Source organism: Juglans regia, chromosome 1, assembly GCF_001411555.2.
Source record: "Juglans regia cultivar Chandler chromosome 1, Walnut 2.0, whole genome shotgun sequence".
NCBI classification, from domain to species: Eukaryota; Viridiplantae; Streptophyta; class Magnoliopsida; order Fagales; family Juglandaceae; genus Juglans; species Juglans regia.
In genome coordinates, this window is record NC_049901.1 from 12,642,180 (window position 1) to 12,655,518 (window position 13,339).

The 13,339-nt window shown below is 38.9% G+C and overlaps 2 protein-coding genes across 6 annotated transcripts; both read left to right on the top strand.

The window, feature by feature from the left end:
* The first annotated feature begins 772 nt into the window (after positions 1–772).
* Positions 773–8,030, top strand: LOC108990473 (WD repeat-containing protein 44-like). 5 transcript variants are annotated; one of them, XM_018964452.2, is made up of 8 exons: positions 773–882; positions 2,292–4,072; positions 4,160–4,250; positions 4,922–5,079; positions 5,183–5,234; positions 5,327–5,406; positions 5,495–5,588; positions 7,091–8,030. In XM_018964452.2, the coding sequence occupies exons 2-8, from the start codon at positions 3,062–3,064 to the stop codon at positions 7,603–7,605; spliced, it is 2,001 nt and encodes a 666-aa protein (XP_018819997.1). In that variant the 5' UTR covers positions 773–882; positions 2,292–3,061; the 3' UTR covers positions 7,606–8,030. The 5 variants fall into 5 exon arrangements, with proteins under 5 accessions (XP_018819997.1, XP_018819994.1, XP_035542025.1 ...); XM_018964449.2 differs by lacking the exon at positions 773–882 and adding an exon at positions 1,305–1,621; XM_035686132.1 differs by lacking the exon at positions 773–882 and having other exon boundaries at positions 2,130–2,672; positions 2,906–4,072.
* A 646-nt stretch (positions 8,031–8,676) lies between these two features.
* LOC108990478 lies at positions 8,677–9,138 on the top strand. The gene has a single exon (XM_018964462.1). It carries the CDS (start codon positions 8,677–8,679, stop codon positions 9,136–9,138), a length of 462 nt encoding a protein of 153 aa, XP_018820007.1.
* The last annotated feature ends 4,201 nt before the right edge of the window (positions 9,139–13,339 follow it).

The window sequence follows — 13,339 nt, forward strand, 5'->3', positions numbered from 1 at the left end:
CATGATAGTAATAAGCATAGATCCCATGACTACTAGCTAGTGAAAGAGAAGTTTACTGTGATGATCGGTACTATTCACGCTAGCTATAATTTTCTCATGAACATGCATGCACATGATGGATACGAGGAGGGGCCACTGGATTCGAGTCCAAACACATAACATTAATTAAAGGAAATTCTAGCATTGATATCAAAAGTCAAGGATTTTTTCTCTTTGGTTCAAAGTACTATAATTCGAGGGCTGAAATTGATCGATAAACATGCATTCATTATATCTGATCATGCATACCTCTCTCCCTGATCTTCTTTATTTCTATATATCTTTTTCTTTCCACACAAGATCATTGTTAATTAGCATGCTTTATATGGTGCCCGACCAAAATGATATGAAATCAACGGTTGACGATTTGGATTCGGAAGTCACAACCCATGATCGTAGGGTGTGACACCAGGATTTTTGGAAGCTTCGAAAGATGCCAAGAAAAATTTATATGCCCACTGATCATTGATAATGATACGGTAGACTTCGATCCATCTTATCATCTCTCTCTCTCTCTTTCCCTCTCCTAGGTCTCCCTTATTGCATGTATACGTAAAGAAAACAGAGTCACTCCCTACGTACGTAAGTACGTGTAAACACCCTCGTTTCCTGCAACACTCTTCAACCATACACGTTAACATTGAACTGTCCGTACGTACATTTTACTTTTCTCTCGGGACTTAAGTGGTTCCATGAAAACCATAACAGTAAAGGGCCCATCCGAAAGGAGATCTGCGAGATCGTGCAGCTAGCTCGCTCAGACTCTCTCTGTAATTTTGAGTACGATCGAGATCAGAGACTTCGTCGTGCGTACTGAGCTCTTATTTCACGTCAATGCCAATGGTAAAGATACCACTGACTACTCCCTTTGCCAGAGGTTTCTCTTTCTTCTCTTTGAATGATTTGGGTCACGTGATTGCTTCTTTCTCTTGGGTCTTGAAATCGTATATAGTCCTATTATCCTAAATATGGTAGATAGATATTTCTGTTTTTAAGTACTTCCCAAAAAAGAACAAACTGGTTTTCAAAATGCTTTTCGTTTTGTAAATACCAACCATCTCTCTCTTTTTTGCTTCTCCAGTCAAATGCTTCACTCATGAAAACAGCTAAAACGGGGATTGGATTCGAGAGAATCTGAGAGGAAAAGAAAGCTCTGGAAAGGTGCCACAGTCTCTAATTCATGCCTCTCGATCTCTCTGGGTGAGAGTCCACATCCAAAAATTCAAAGTCTTTGAACGAAAATTTCTCATTGATGTTTTTGGATCATTGCCAACAAAAGTCCCGGAAACCCGGAAAACTGTTCTCTAGAATCACTAAAGGCAAAACAAAAATAAGCCCATAAGCCAGAAAGCCAGAACCAGAGATCGATAAGCTTAGCAGTCCTATAGCTCTATCGCAGTGTCTCTTCTAATTTAACGCCACAAAACATACCTTCAACACAAAACCCAAGAAATATTGATATTGGAACCGAAACCCGGCTACCTGCCCCGAGAGAGGAAGAGAGAGAGAGAGACCGGAGCAGAGAGCTAATATGTTCACCTACCGAAACGATTGGTCGCGCAATTACCTATATAGCCCACAGGTGTTTGCCCTACCACTTTATTCAGCATGAGCTCTCTGTCTGTCTGACTTACTTCGTTTTACAACGGTGGTATAGCTGCAGTTCTGGCTGCTGCTAGTCTATTTGTATGGTAGTGGTATCAAAGGGCTTGGTTTGCTCATAGTCTGTCTGGTTCGTTTTCTGTCGTTGCTACGATTCGATTGCCATTAATGTCTTTTAGAAATTGTCTAAAGGCTTCATAAAATCTCAGCAGAGCCTACTGGACCCTTTTACATCATCATTACTATAACATTTCTTCAATTCCCACTTTTCCTTTTTAGACACAAATTTAGTAATTTACAGCATGAGCAATAAAACAAAGTAAAAAAAATCTTCTTTTTAATTTGGTTAGTGAATTTTGAATTTCTGGAAACTTACCTTTAGTGGGCCTTAAAAACTTTTATCTATTACAATTCCTTATCTGGGTCTTTTTAGCTTTAGGCATGTATTCAAAATGTCTCTAAGATTCATAATTGTATCTTGATTAACGAAGTAGTTTCTTCTGGTTTTCTATGGACTGTAATTTCTGATTCACAGTTCTTTTGGATTTTTATGAACTTTTTTGCTATGGGCTTATGAAATTTAAGTTAGTATTTAACCTCTTCAACGGGGAGGGCATCTGACATTAATGAGTTTTCTTTATGTTACATAGATTGGTGCGCTTGGAACCTATTGACAGCAGTAGGGTAATTGCAGAAGCAGCGCCGCTCGTGTTTGTCGCTCGTGGTGCCTTTCAGTCTCACCCCCACACCCCATATCTCGAGGCCATTTATTCGGCCTCTAATTGACACTTGTCATAGACTTTGCTTTAATCTATTGGATACCCTTCTCTGTTCAAACTTTTATTTCCTCCACCAATCTCTCTCATGTACCTCTATGCCGACCTCCGAGTACAGAGCACTTGATGAGTTTTGGGTTTGTTTTGTATGTGCTCAAAGGTGTGGAATTAACCTCGAGGTATTGCATTGGCCGCAATTCTAGGGGGTGTCGGTCATGGTGTTGAATTTCACTGTTGCTTTGTATTGAAGCAGAGGTACAGTCTTCTACCTTGAAGCTTTAAACTTTGTTCCCAGAATTTGATTATTCTAGCATTTCCGCGTTTTCGGATATTGATATTGTTTTCTATGAGTATCTCAGTACTCGTATCCATATATTTGAGCATTAGAACATGTGAAAACAGTTCTCGTTGGTGGTCTCTTGGGTTTGGTAGTTGTTTCTTCGTACTTGCCCATGCTTGAAAATTACAGATATATGGTTGAATTGCAGACTGTGGCCGCCTTTTCTCGCATAGTTTGCGAGTAAAAATGGGTCCATGAATTCGATCATTCTTTGATATTGAAGGGTTCTAAGTACTGCTTGGTTGCCTATAGGGAGTGCGAGAACTGTGTTTTTGATGTGGATTATTGGCCTCAAGAACAAGACATGCTGAGCTCTGATGAGGGAGAAATTGATGTTTTCTTTGACTCCGCGGATTATTTATCGTCTGAAGAGTCATCTGTAGATGAAGAGATAGGTTCTATACATTTAGAATATGGTATTTGGATGAATGAACCACGAAGCATTAAGGAAAGGCGGGAGAATTTCTTACGTGGAATTGGTTTAGCTGAATTTTCTTCTCCTGGGATTTGTGCGGAGATTGGAATGAAAGTTTCTGGCTTGTCAGAGGTGATGGGATTGCAGAGGCTCAAGCAATGCAGTGGAGCTGTCTCAAGCTCTTGCATTTCATCTACTGATTTAGCAGAGGGAAATATGGTTTGCTGTAAAAGAGAGAGGGGCACGCAAGCAAAAGCCCTGTTTGATGAATTGGAAGGAAAACAAGAAGACCGACAGAAACAGAAAGTAGTTCTCGATGGGAAGGCTACTGAGCATTCAACTGCTGCTCAAGAATATGTGGGCAGTAATGTGCATGCCCACTTAAAAGAATATAAAAACTTGGATTTGGGTAAAAGGAGATTGAAAAATTGGTTAAATTACTTTATCAACAAGAGGAAGGGAAGTAGAGATACATTTGTCACAGAAGTATCAAAACCAAATTCTAGAACGCCTAAGATAAACAGAATGAAGGTATGGCAGAATAACAAGAGGTACATGGAATTTACGGCTCTATTCAATGGGCAAGAGATTCGTGCACACAATGGCTTAATTTGGACAATGAAGTTTAGTCCAGATGGCCAATATCTAGCAAGTGGTGGCGAAGATGGGGTTGCACGTATTTGGCGTGTTACATCAGTAGATGCCTTGGATAATTATTTAATGGTTAGAGGCAGTTTCGGCATAAAAATGAAAGGAGGCAAGTCCACTCTTGGGGAAAAAAGTATGAACCATGCCTCCATTGTTATTCCTGATAAGGTTTTTCACATTGAAGAGTCGCCAGTGCATGAATTTCATGGCCATTCTAGTGGTGTCTTGGACCTGTCTTGGTCCCATTCAAATGTGAGTCTCTTGACCCTTGCTTTGCGTGATTATCTTTGCATATAAGCCTGTAACACTTTTGTAGCTAATCTAAATGTTTTGTTACAGTTTCTGCTTTCATCATCCAAGGATAAAACCGTTCGTCTGTGGAAATTGGGTTGCACACAATGTTATAATGTTTTCCGTCACAATGATTACGGTACATATGAGACGATTGAAATTTTTGTCTCTTTAATAATATCATCTATATAATCTATAATTTTCGAAGTGGAGAGCTTTACTTCTATTTAGCCATGTAACACCCCCATTATATATGTCATTAAATTAAAACTTAATAATACATTTAATTAAATATTTAGTGATGAGGAATCTCACAAACTTTACTTGAGTGGATAGAGGAACCAAAAATATTTTATATTGTATGTCAAAGTGACCCTGACCATCAAGAGTAATAAATTATAGGCTCTTTAACCTCATGTAAAATTGAATAACCATTTCAAAACTGAAAAAACGAGACCTGAATAAAACCAAAATTCATGTACTAGAAAAACTATAAGAGTGAGGAGAGAAAAGATTAAAGTGCTTAACCATATTTGAAAATCAAGTACCAACATTGACACTTTTTTAAAGGTTTTATTCATCATATATTGGCTCAATGTATGCTAATGTAATTACATTTTGTAATTTTCATTTAATAAATTTAGCTATTCAGATGCACCATGCATATTTGCAAGTAGATATAATGATAAGATCAAACGCATATCTCGCCATGATGTAGAATACAATCATGTATTTCTTACTTCGTTGTTTTCTTTGCTTTATTGCTTCCAGAAGTATTAACATAGTTCTCTCTCTCCTCATTGTAACCAGTGACATGCGTGCAGTTCAATCCTGTTGATGACAATTACTTTATCAGTGGCTCCGTAGATGGAAAAGTTCGAATTTGGGGAGTGTCTGAGAAGCGAGTTGTTGATTGGGCTGATGTGCGAGATGTAATAACTGCTATATGCTACAAGCCAGATGGGAATGTATGATCTGAATATCTTGATTTTAATTTATATAATTTTCTCCTAAGATTATGCTTTTTGAAGCTCATGACAATAATCATATTTTATATTTCTATGCAATCAGGGCTTCATAGTTGGTTCTATTACAGGCACTTGTCGTTTCTATGATGCATCAGGTACATCTTTATGCTGAGTAGTGGCATTAGTTTATTTTGAATCCTTTTTACCCTCCCCTTGGAGTGCCTAAATTGGTCTTAATATGGTATAGGCAAACATCTAAAACTCGATGCACAGATATGTGTTCAACGCAAAAAGAAAACGTCTGCTAATAAGATCACTGGCATTCAGGTATGCTGCACTCTTGCTCTCATAGAAAATACTAAATAGACTCCCTATGACATATTTTGTTTACCATGTGTATATTTCCTCCTTGCAGTTCTCCCAGGAAATATCTCAAAGAGTTATGATATCATCAGAAGACTCGAAACTTCATATATTTGATGGCATTGATATCATCCGCAAATATAGAGGTAGATAGTTTTTTCTTAGACCGTTGGTGTGAAAATCTTTTCTAACTGTTCATCTTTCCATTTTATTCTCCGTTGATATGTCCACCAATACGGAGGTGGAGAATTTACATCATTAAATTGAGACTGTTGGTGTGAAAATCAGTTTTTCACCATTCAACATTCCATTTGAGTCTTGATGTACTTGCAGCGATAACATTCTAAGAGAACAGTACTGAGATAGAGTTGTGAAAATCATTGAGTTGAGACTGATGTGTAAAAATGTGTTTTTAACAAGTTATATGTACTTTAATATAGTGTCAAACCTGGATTGGCAGACTAATCATATGTTTTGTAATCATCCAATGGTCAAATCTGCCACTCTTGGAGTGAAAATGCTTCAATTTAACCCATGGTCCTTTTTTTTATAAGCAAAAGATTATATTAAGAAGAATAGGCCAATTTAGGCCACAGTCCTTTGATCGTGTATTTTACACTCCCCTGTCTGTTTTTATCAGCTGTAATATATTCTTTTCTATTCAACACATGATATTTTTAAATAGTATTTCACTGTTCACTCCTATAATTATTTTTCTCATATTGATAGTGTTATAAGTAATGCTAAGTAGTCTGTTCCAAGTGCTGTTGTGATTGGAGAGTCTGTTGTTGCAGCATAGAATAGATTAGTTGGGTTTAGATGCTTTACAAGTTGGAACTCTTCCACTATATGGACACCCTATGAGGATCTGGTACTACTTATTGGTCACTTTTCTTCTCTCCTAAAGATATAGTTATGGTAATGAATTTCCATTGCACTTATAAAAAAAAAAGGTAATGAATTTCCATTGTACCGGATGGATATCAGGCTTCTAGTAGGTTGTGGTTGGTACTAGGTCAAGGGGTCTTGTTAATCAGATGATTATGAAGTGTTAATGCAGATGTGATTTAATTGCCCGTTCTGTTGTTATGTTTGACACCTGCCCGTTTAGAATGTTTGTGATGCTTGACATTTGATTCTTTATCTGAGTTCTGAAAGCTGTATCGGTGAGGTTAGAGATCCATGCTACCGATAAAAAAAAGTTTGACAATCCATGTTAGAGTGGATTGGTTGATCTTTATTTCGAGATATTAATTGTAAAGAGCTCGAATTTTATTTGCACTACTGAATCTAGGAGTTTCAGAAGCATGTCTATAGTTAGGTGTCTGATGTCATTTGTGATCACTTTGATGCATGCTGTATGGAGATAGTTTCCATGTGATCTTTTGTCTGCACAAAAGCTCATGCATATTCACTTTAATGAACTAGAGATGAAAGTATTGAACACTATTCTGTAATATTCATCTTACAGCTGCACGGTTTAAGTAATAAGATAAACCATCCACAATCATATATGCCTCGGTGCACGATTTGCTATTTTTGCATTAAATAAATTGCTTTTGTGCATTTCACCCTTGGAGTATGTCTAAACCTGTTTTATTTGGTTGCTGTGGACTCGTCTTAAAATAGTTACTACTGATTTGAGCAGGTCTTCCAAAGTCAGGAAGTCAGATGTCAGCTTCATTTACTTCAAGTGGGAAACATATAGTCTCGATTGGAGGGGACTCTCGTGTTTATCTCTGGAACTATAACGGGGCGTGCATCCCTGCGTCAAAACAAACAAAACCTGTGCGATCCTGTGAGCATTTCTTCTCCGAAGGTGTGACCGTTGCAATGCCTTGGTCAAGGAGCAGAGCAGGATGGAGAGGCTCTGGGAGTGGTGCTACTGAAAGCTCACAAACACTGGACCTTGATTCCGAACGTTCTTCCCTTGGTAATTGGTTCTCCATGGATGGCTCGTGCTGGGGTTCTGCAACTTGGCCGGAAGAGAAACTTCCCCTGTGCGATGTACCAGTTTCAGAAGATGAATCTCATGATCAGCACTACAGTAATGCCCACAAACACAGGACTATATCAGACACGTGGGGAGTCGTGATTGTGACGGCTGGATGCGATGGAACAATCAAAACATTCCACAACTATGGATTGCCCATCAGGTTCTAGGCTCTAGCAGTAGAAACAATGAAGCTTCTCAAGGCGATGTATATCATTATGTACATGTATGTCAGTCAGCGTGTGCCGAAATTCAAGTTTTTTCTTCTTCTTAGACCACGGGAAAGGAGGATGGATTCAAAGCCTGGATCTCTCCCTTGAGACACCGGACGTGCGAATCATTTGGATCAAAGGCCATTGACAAGTTCGAGCTGTTGATATCTAGCCTAAATTTCCCTTCCCGAATGACAAAATCTTTTGACACGATTGATAAGTTCAGAATTTCACTTCTGTTCATGTCAACTAGCTCGGATAGTTTGGCGAAGAAGCTAAGGCCATGCAATTTTTCATTTTCTTTCGACAACTTATTTTTGGGATGAATGATACCTAATGTATACATCCACACAGAAAAGAAATATTAATTGAATTTTTGGTCTTTTCCTTCTTCTGTTGTTGTATGAGGTGAAAAATGTCGTTAGAAACTGCTACTACTACTAGTAGTAGCTGTGGCTGTAGCACCAACTTCTGCAAGTGCTTGAACAGATAGATGCTCACAAAATGAGATGCTTCAGTTTCAGAATACTCTGGCAACCGAACTTATGACCCCTTTTTACCAAAACAACAACAAATTCATACCTTTCCTGCTTTCACCCACCAAATTCTTCAGTTCTGTCTAAATTTGACTTGAAAATTAATTAACAATTTATGTGTTATTTTTGAATTAAAATGATAATAGATTTGCCAAAGGCATGTTATTAACGAATGATGAGTCAGCTGTCACACAAAGAGAGCAAAACCGAGAGAGCAACACAACTACATGCCCAACAAATTCTCAGCAGAATTGATTGTGATATCTTGGGATGTATAACTGCGTGAGGGCAATATTGTACATTCATTTCTTTTGTATTTCCCGTATAGATTATTTTATTTCTCTTGTATAAAGACACGATTGTACAGATTACGTTGGTAAGCTTTTTAGGAAGAAGATTATAGAGTATTTATTCTTCACTGGTATTGCTCTGCTTCCTTTTTCTTCCAGTAAACTATACCTCTGACTCTATCACTGCATCAGAAACCCCAGTTATGAATTCTTCTACTCTCAACCTTACCGATCTCAGCAATCTAAACAACCCATACCGACTAGAAACTTCTGATAATCCTGGTACGCTTCTGATCACCGAACACCTCACAACCGAGAATTACTCCACTTGGTCCAAATCCATTCAACGAGCACTTCGGGTAAAGAATAAACTCGGATTTCTTGATGGAACCATTGACAAACTTGCCTCTACCTCCGCACTCCTTCTCTCATTGTGGGAACGATGCAACTATATGCTTGTGTCCTGGCTTCAAAATGCTATTAGTCTACCACTTCGTCCATCGATTGCATTTGTTGATAATACTCGTAAGTTGAGGCTTGAATTGCAGGACCGTTTCTCCCCTCAAAATGGTCTTCGTATATATGAATTGAAGAAAACACTTGCCAATTTGTCGCAAGAAGCAGATACGATAAGCATCTACTATGGGAAACTTAAATCCATCTGAGATGAACTCTCTATCTATGACCCCCTATCTGTTTGCTCTTGTGCCTCAACGAAATTTATTTCAGACCGATACCAACAAGACTGTGTGATCCAATTTCTGATGGGTCTCTATGACTCGTTTACAAATGTTCATGACCAAATTATGTTAATTGACCTTCTACCACCTGTCAACAAGGTATTTTCCTATATTTAACAACAAGAGCGTCATCATCACATCACTTCCGCTACTCCTACAATTGATACTATTGCGCTGGCTGCTCGTCGACCATCTCAATTTTCTCCCAAGCGAGACAAGCCTTACTGCACTCATTGTAAAATCACAAGGCATACTTTGGCCCAATGCTTCAAATCTGGAAATGCTACAACTCCTATCTGTACTCATTGTGAGATGACTGGACACTCAGTCGAACGTTGCTACAAGATTCACGGCTATCCCCCTAGACACAAGTATCACAAGCCACGCCTCAATGTTGTCTCCATGGAAGCCACTTCTTCGGCAACCAACAATGACCCAAACCTGGTGTTGACTAAAGAGCAATATCAAGAGCTTATAGCCTTGCTGCACAATAAGAACCCAACTGCTTCTTCATCTGCAAACCAACTCCAATAAGTTCCTCCAACTCAACCCCATATTTCATCTGCTGTTGGTATCTCTTTGTGTTTGTCTTCTTTTTTTTTCTACTTCTCAACCTTGGATCATTGACACGAGGGCTACAGATCATATGATCTGCAGCCCCTCCTTCTTCACCAAAATAACATCCACCACTTCCAATTTTGTTAGACTCCCAAATGGTGAAGTAGCTACTGTCACACACATTGGTACCGTGCAAGTGACAACAACTCTTCTCCTCCATGATGTTTTATGTGTTCCCAATTTTCATTTTAATTTGTTATCTGTAGCTAAACTTGCCAAACAATTGAATTGTTGTCTCATGTTTTTCTCTAATGTTTGCTTTATACAGGGCCTTTCTCATTGGACAACGATTGGGAAGGATAGCCTGCTACATGGTCTCTATCATTTACACATAGATGATGTTTCACCTCAAGCTTTAGTCCATACTTTTTCACATCATTCTAAGGTTCAAAATTCCATTTCAACCTCGATACAACCTCTCGTGAGAGAAAAGTGAGGTTAAGAAAGAGAGTCTTCTGAGAGAAAAGGAAAGGCAAAAGTGAGTTTCTATGCAAGAGAGAGTGAGGTTAAGAGGGCTTTCTTCGTAGATCGCCCTATGATTTTTCTTGTCTATAAAGAGTCTTATCTTACTCTTGATGAAACTAATCAGTCTCTTCCTAGTTTGGCTGTTTCTTTGTTGCAGGAGTTTGAGGATGTATTCCCGGAGGAGATGCCAAATGAGTTGCCACCCATTAAAGGCATCGAGCACCAGATTGATTTTGTGCCTGGGGCTGTTATTCCAAACCGACCAGCCTATAGGAGTAATCCAGAGGAGACAAAGGAGCTTCAGAGGCAAGTTGAGGATTTTATGAGCAAGGGGTACGTGAGGGATAGCATGAGCCCTTGTGCAGTACCAGTGCTACTAGTGCCAAAGAAGTATGGGACGTGGAGGACGTGCATTGATTGCAGGGCGGTCAACAATATCACGGTAAAGTATCGCCATCCCATTCCTAGATTGGATGATATGCTTGATGAATTGCATAGCTCATGTATTTTCAGTAAAATTGATCTTAAAAGTGGGTACCATCAAATTAGAATGAAAGATGGTGATGAATGGAAAACTGCTTTTAAGACTAAGTATGGGCTTTATGAATGGTTGGTTATGCCATTTGGACTTACAAATGCGCCCAGTACTTTCATGAGATTAATGAACCATGTCCTACGTGCATTCATAGGCAAGTTTGTGGTTGTGTACTTTGATGATATCTTAGTGTACAACAAGAACTTAAATGAACATATTGAGCATTTGAGATATGTGTTTGATGTGTTGAGATGTGAAAAGTTGTATGCTAATTTCAAGAAATGTGTCTTTTGCATGGAAAAAGTTGTTTTTCTTGGTTATGTTGTTAGTACAAAGGGTATTGAGGTGGATGAAGAGAAAGTCAAGGCCATCAAGGAGTGGCCAACGCCAAAAAGCATCACTGAGGTAAGAAGCTTTCATGGGTTAGCTAGCTTTTATCGGCGTTTTGTTAAAGACTTCAACACCATTGCTGCACCACTCACTGAGGTAATTAAAAAGAATGTTGGGTTTCATTAGGGGGTTAATCAAGAGAATGCTTTTGCCACTATTAAAGAAAGGTTGTGCTCTACACCTGTGTTAGCATTACCTGATTTTAACAAAACTTTTGAGATTGAATGTGATGCCTCAGGAATAGGGATTGGAGCCGTTTTGATGCAGGATAGGTGGCCCATAGCCTTCTTCAGTGAAAAGTTAAGTGGGGCATCCCTGAAGTACCCTACTTATGACAAAGAGCTTTATGCTCTTGTTCGTGCATTAGAGACTTGGCAGCACTACCTATGGCCAAGGGAATTTGTGATCCATACCAATCATGAATCATTGAAGCATCTCAATGGTCAAGGTAAGTTGAATAAAAGGCATGCTAGATGGATGGAATACATTGAGACATTTCCCTATGTCATCCGTTACAAGCAAGGTAAAGAGAACATTGTTGCTGATGCTCTATCCCAGAGGTATGTACTTCTTAATTCTATGAGTGTCAAAATGCTTGGGTTTGAATACGTGAAAGACATGTATGCCGTTGATGCTGATTTTTCAAATGTGTATGTGGCATGTGATAAGGCGGCATTTGGTAAGTTTTACAAGTATGATGGTTATTTGTTTAAAGAAAGTAAACTTTGTCTGCCAAATTGTTCTATGCGTGAGTTATTGGTGCATGAGGCACATGGTGGGGGATTAATGAGACACTTTGGTGTCAAGAAAACTTTAGACATTTTGCATGAACATTTCTTTTGGCCTAAGATGAAGAGAGATGTTAACCGTATTTGTGGAAGGTGCATTACATGTAGAAATGCCAAATCTAAGGTTTTGCCACATGGGTTGTATACACCCTTACCCGTTCCTAGTGAGCCATGGGTAGACATATCTATGGACTTTGTTTTGGGGCTGCCTAGGACCAAAAGGGGTAGAGATTCTACTTTTGTTGTTGTGGATAGATTCAGTAAGATGGCACATTTCATTCCATGCCATAAAACATATGATGCAACAAACATAGCTGACTTGTTTTTCCGGGAGATAGTGCGACTCCATAGTGTACCTAGGAGTATTGTTTCTGATAGGGATGTTAAATTCCTTAGCTACTTTTGAAAGGTGTTGTGGGGGAAATTGGGTACTAAGCTCTTATTTTCCACTACTTGTCATCCACAGACTGATGGTCAGACTGAAGTAGTTAATAAGACTTTAACTCAGCTTTTACGCACTGTTGTTCATAAGAATTTAAAAACTTGGGAGGATTGTTTGCCATTTATAGAGTTTGCATATAATAGGACGATGCATACTACTACTTCATACTCTCATTTTAAAATTGTTTATGGATTTAATCCACTTACTCCTTTGGATTTGATGTCTTTACCTGTTGATGACAGGAGTAGTTTGGATGGACAAAAGAAGGCGGAGTTGGTGAAGTCACTTCATGAGAGGGTACGGCTTCAAATTGCCCAAAAGAATGAAAGGGTTGCTTCCCAAGCCAATAAAGGACGAAGGCGTGTCATCTTTGAACCAGGAGATTGGGTTTGGGTTCACATGCGCAAAGAAAGATTCCCAGCCCATAGAAGGACTAAGTTGCATCCTCGAGGAGATGGACCTTTCCAAATTCTTGAGAAAATTAATGACAATGCATATAAAGTGGATCTTCCAGGTGAGTATAAAGTTTCTGCAACTTTCAATGTTTCTGATCTTTCTCCTTTTGATGTAGGTGAAGATTCGAGGTCGAATCCTTTTGAGGAGAGGGGGAATGATAGGAACCAAGGTGGGCCTACTCTTAAAGATCATTTGCAAGTTCCAGATGGGCCAATTACAAGATCAAGGGCCAAGAAGATCAAGGAAGCAATGCAAGGATTGGTGCAATCCACTTGGGATGAAGCCAGCAAGAGCCCAACACTGAAGATGGGTCTGAAAGAAGAAGAACCAGCTTTGATCCACTTTATTCAAGCTGTGGAAGACATGACTTAGAGATACGGCCTATTATTATTGGAGGCTTCCAATTTGGTTAAATGATTTATTTTATTAGTT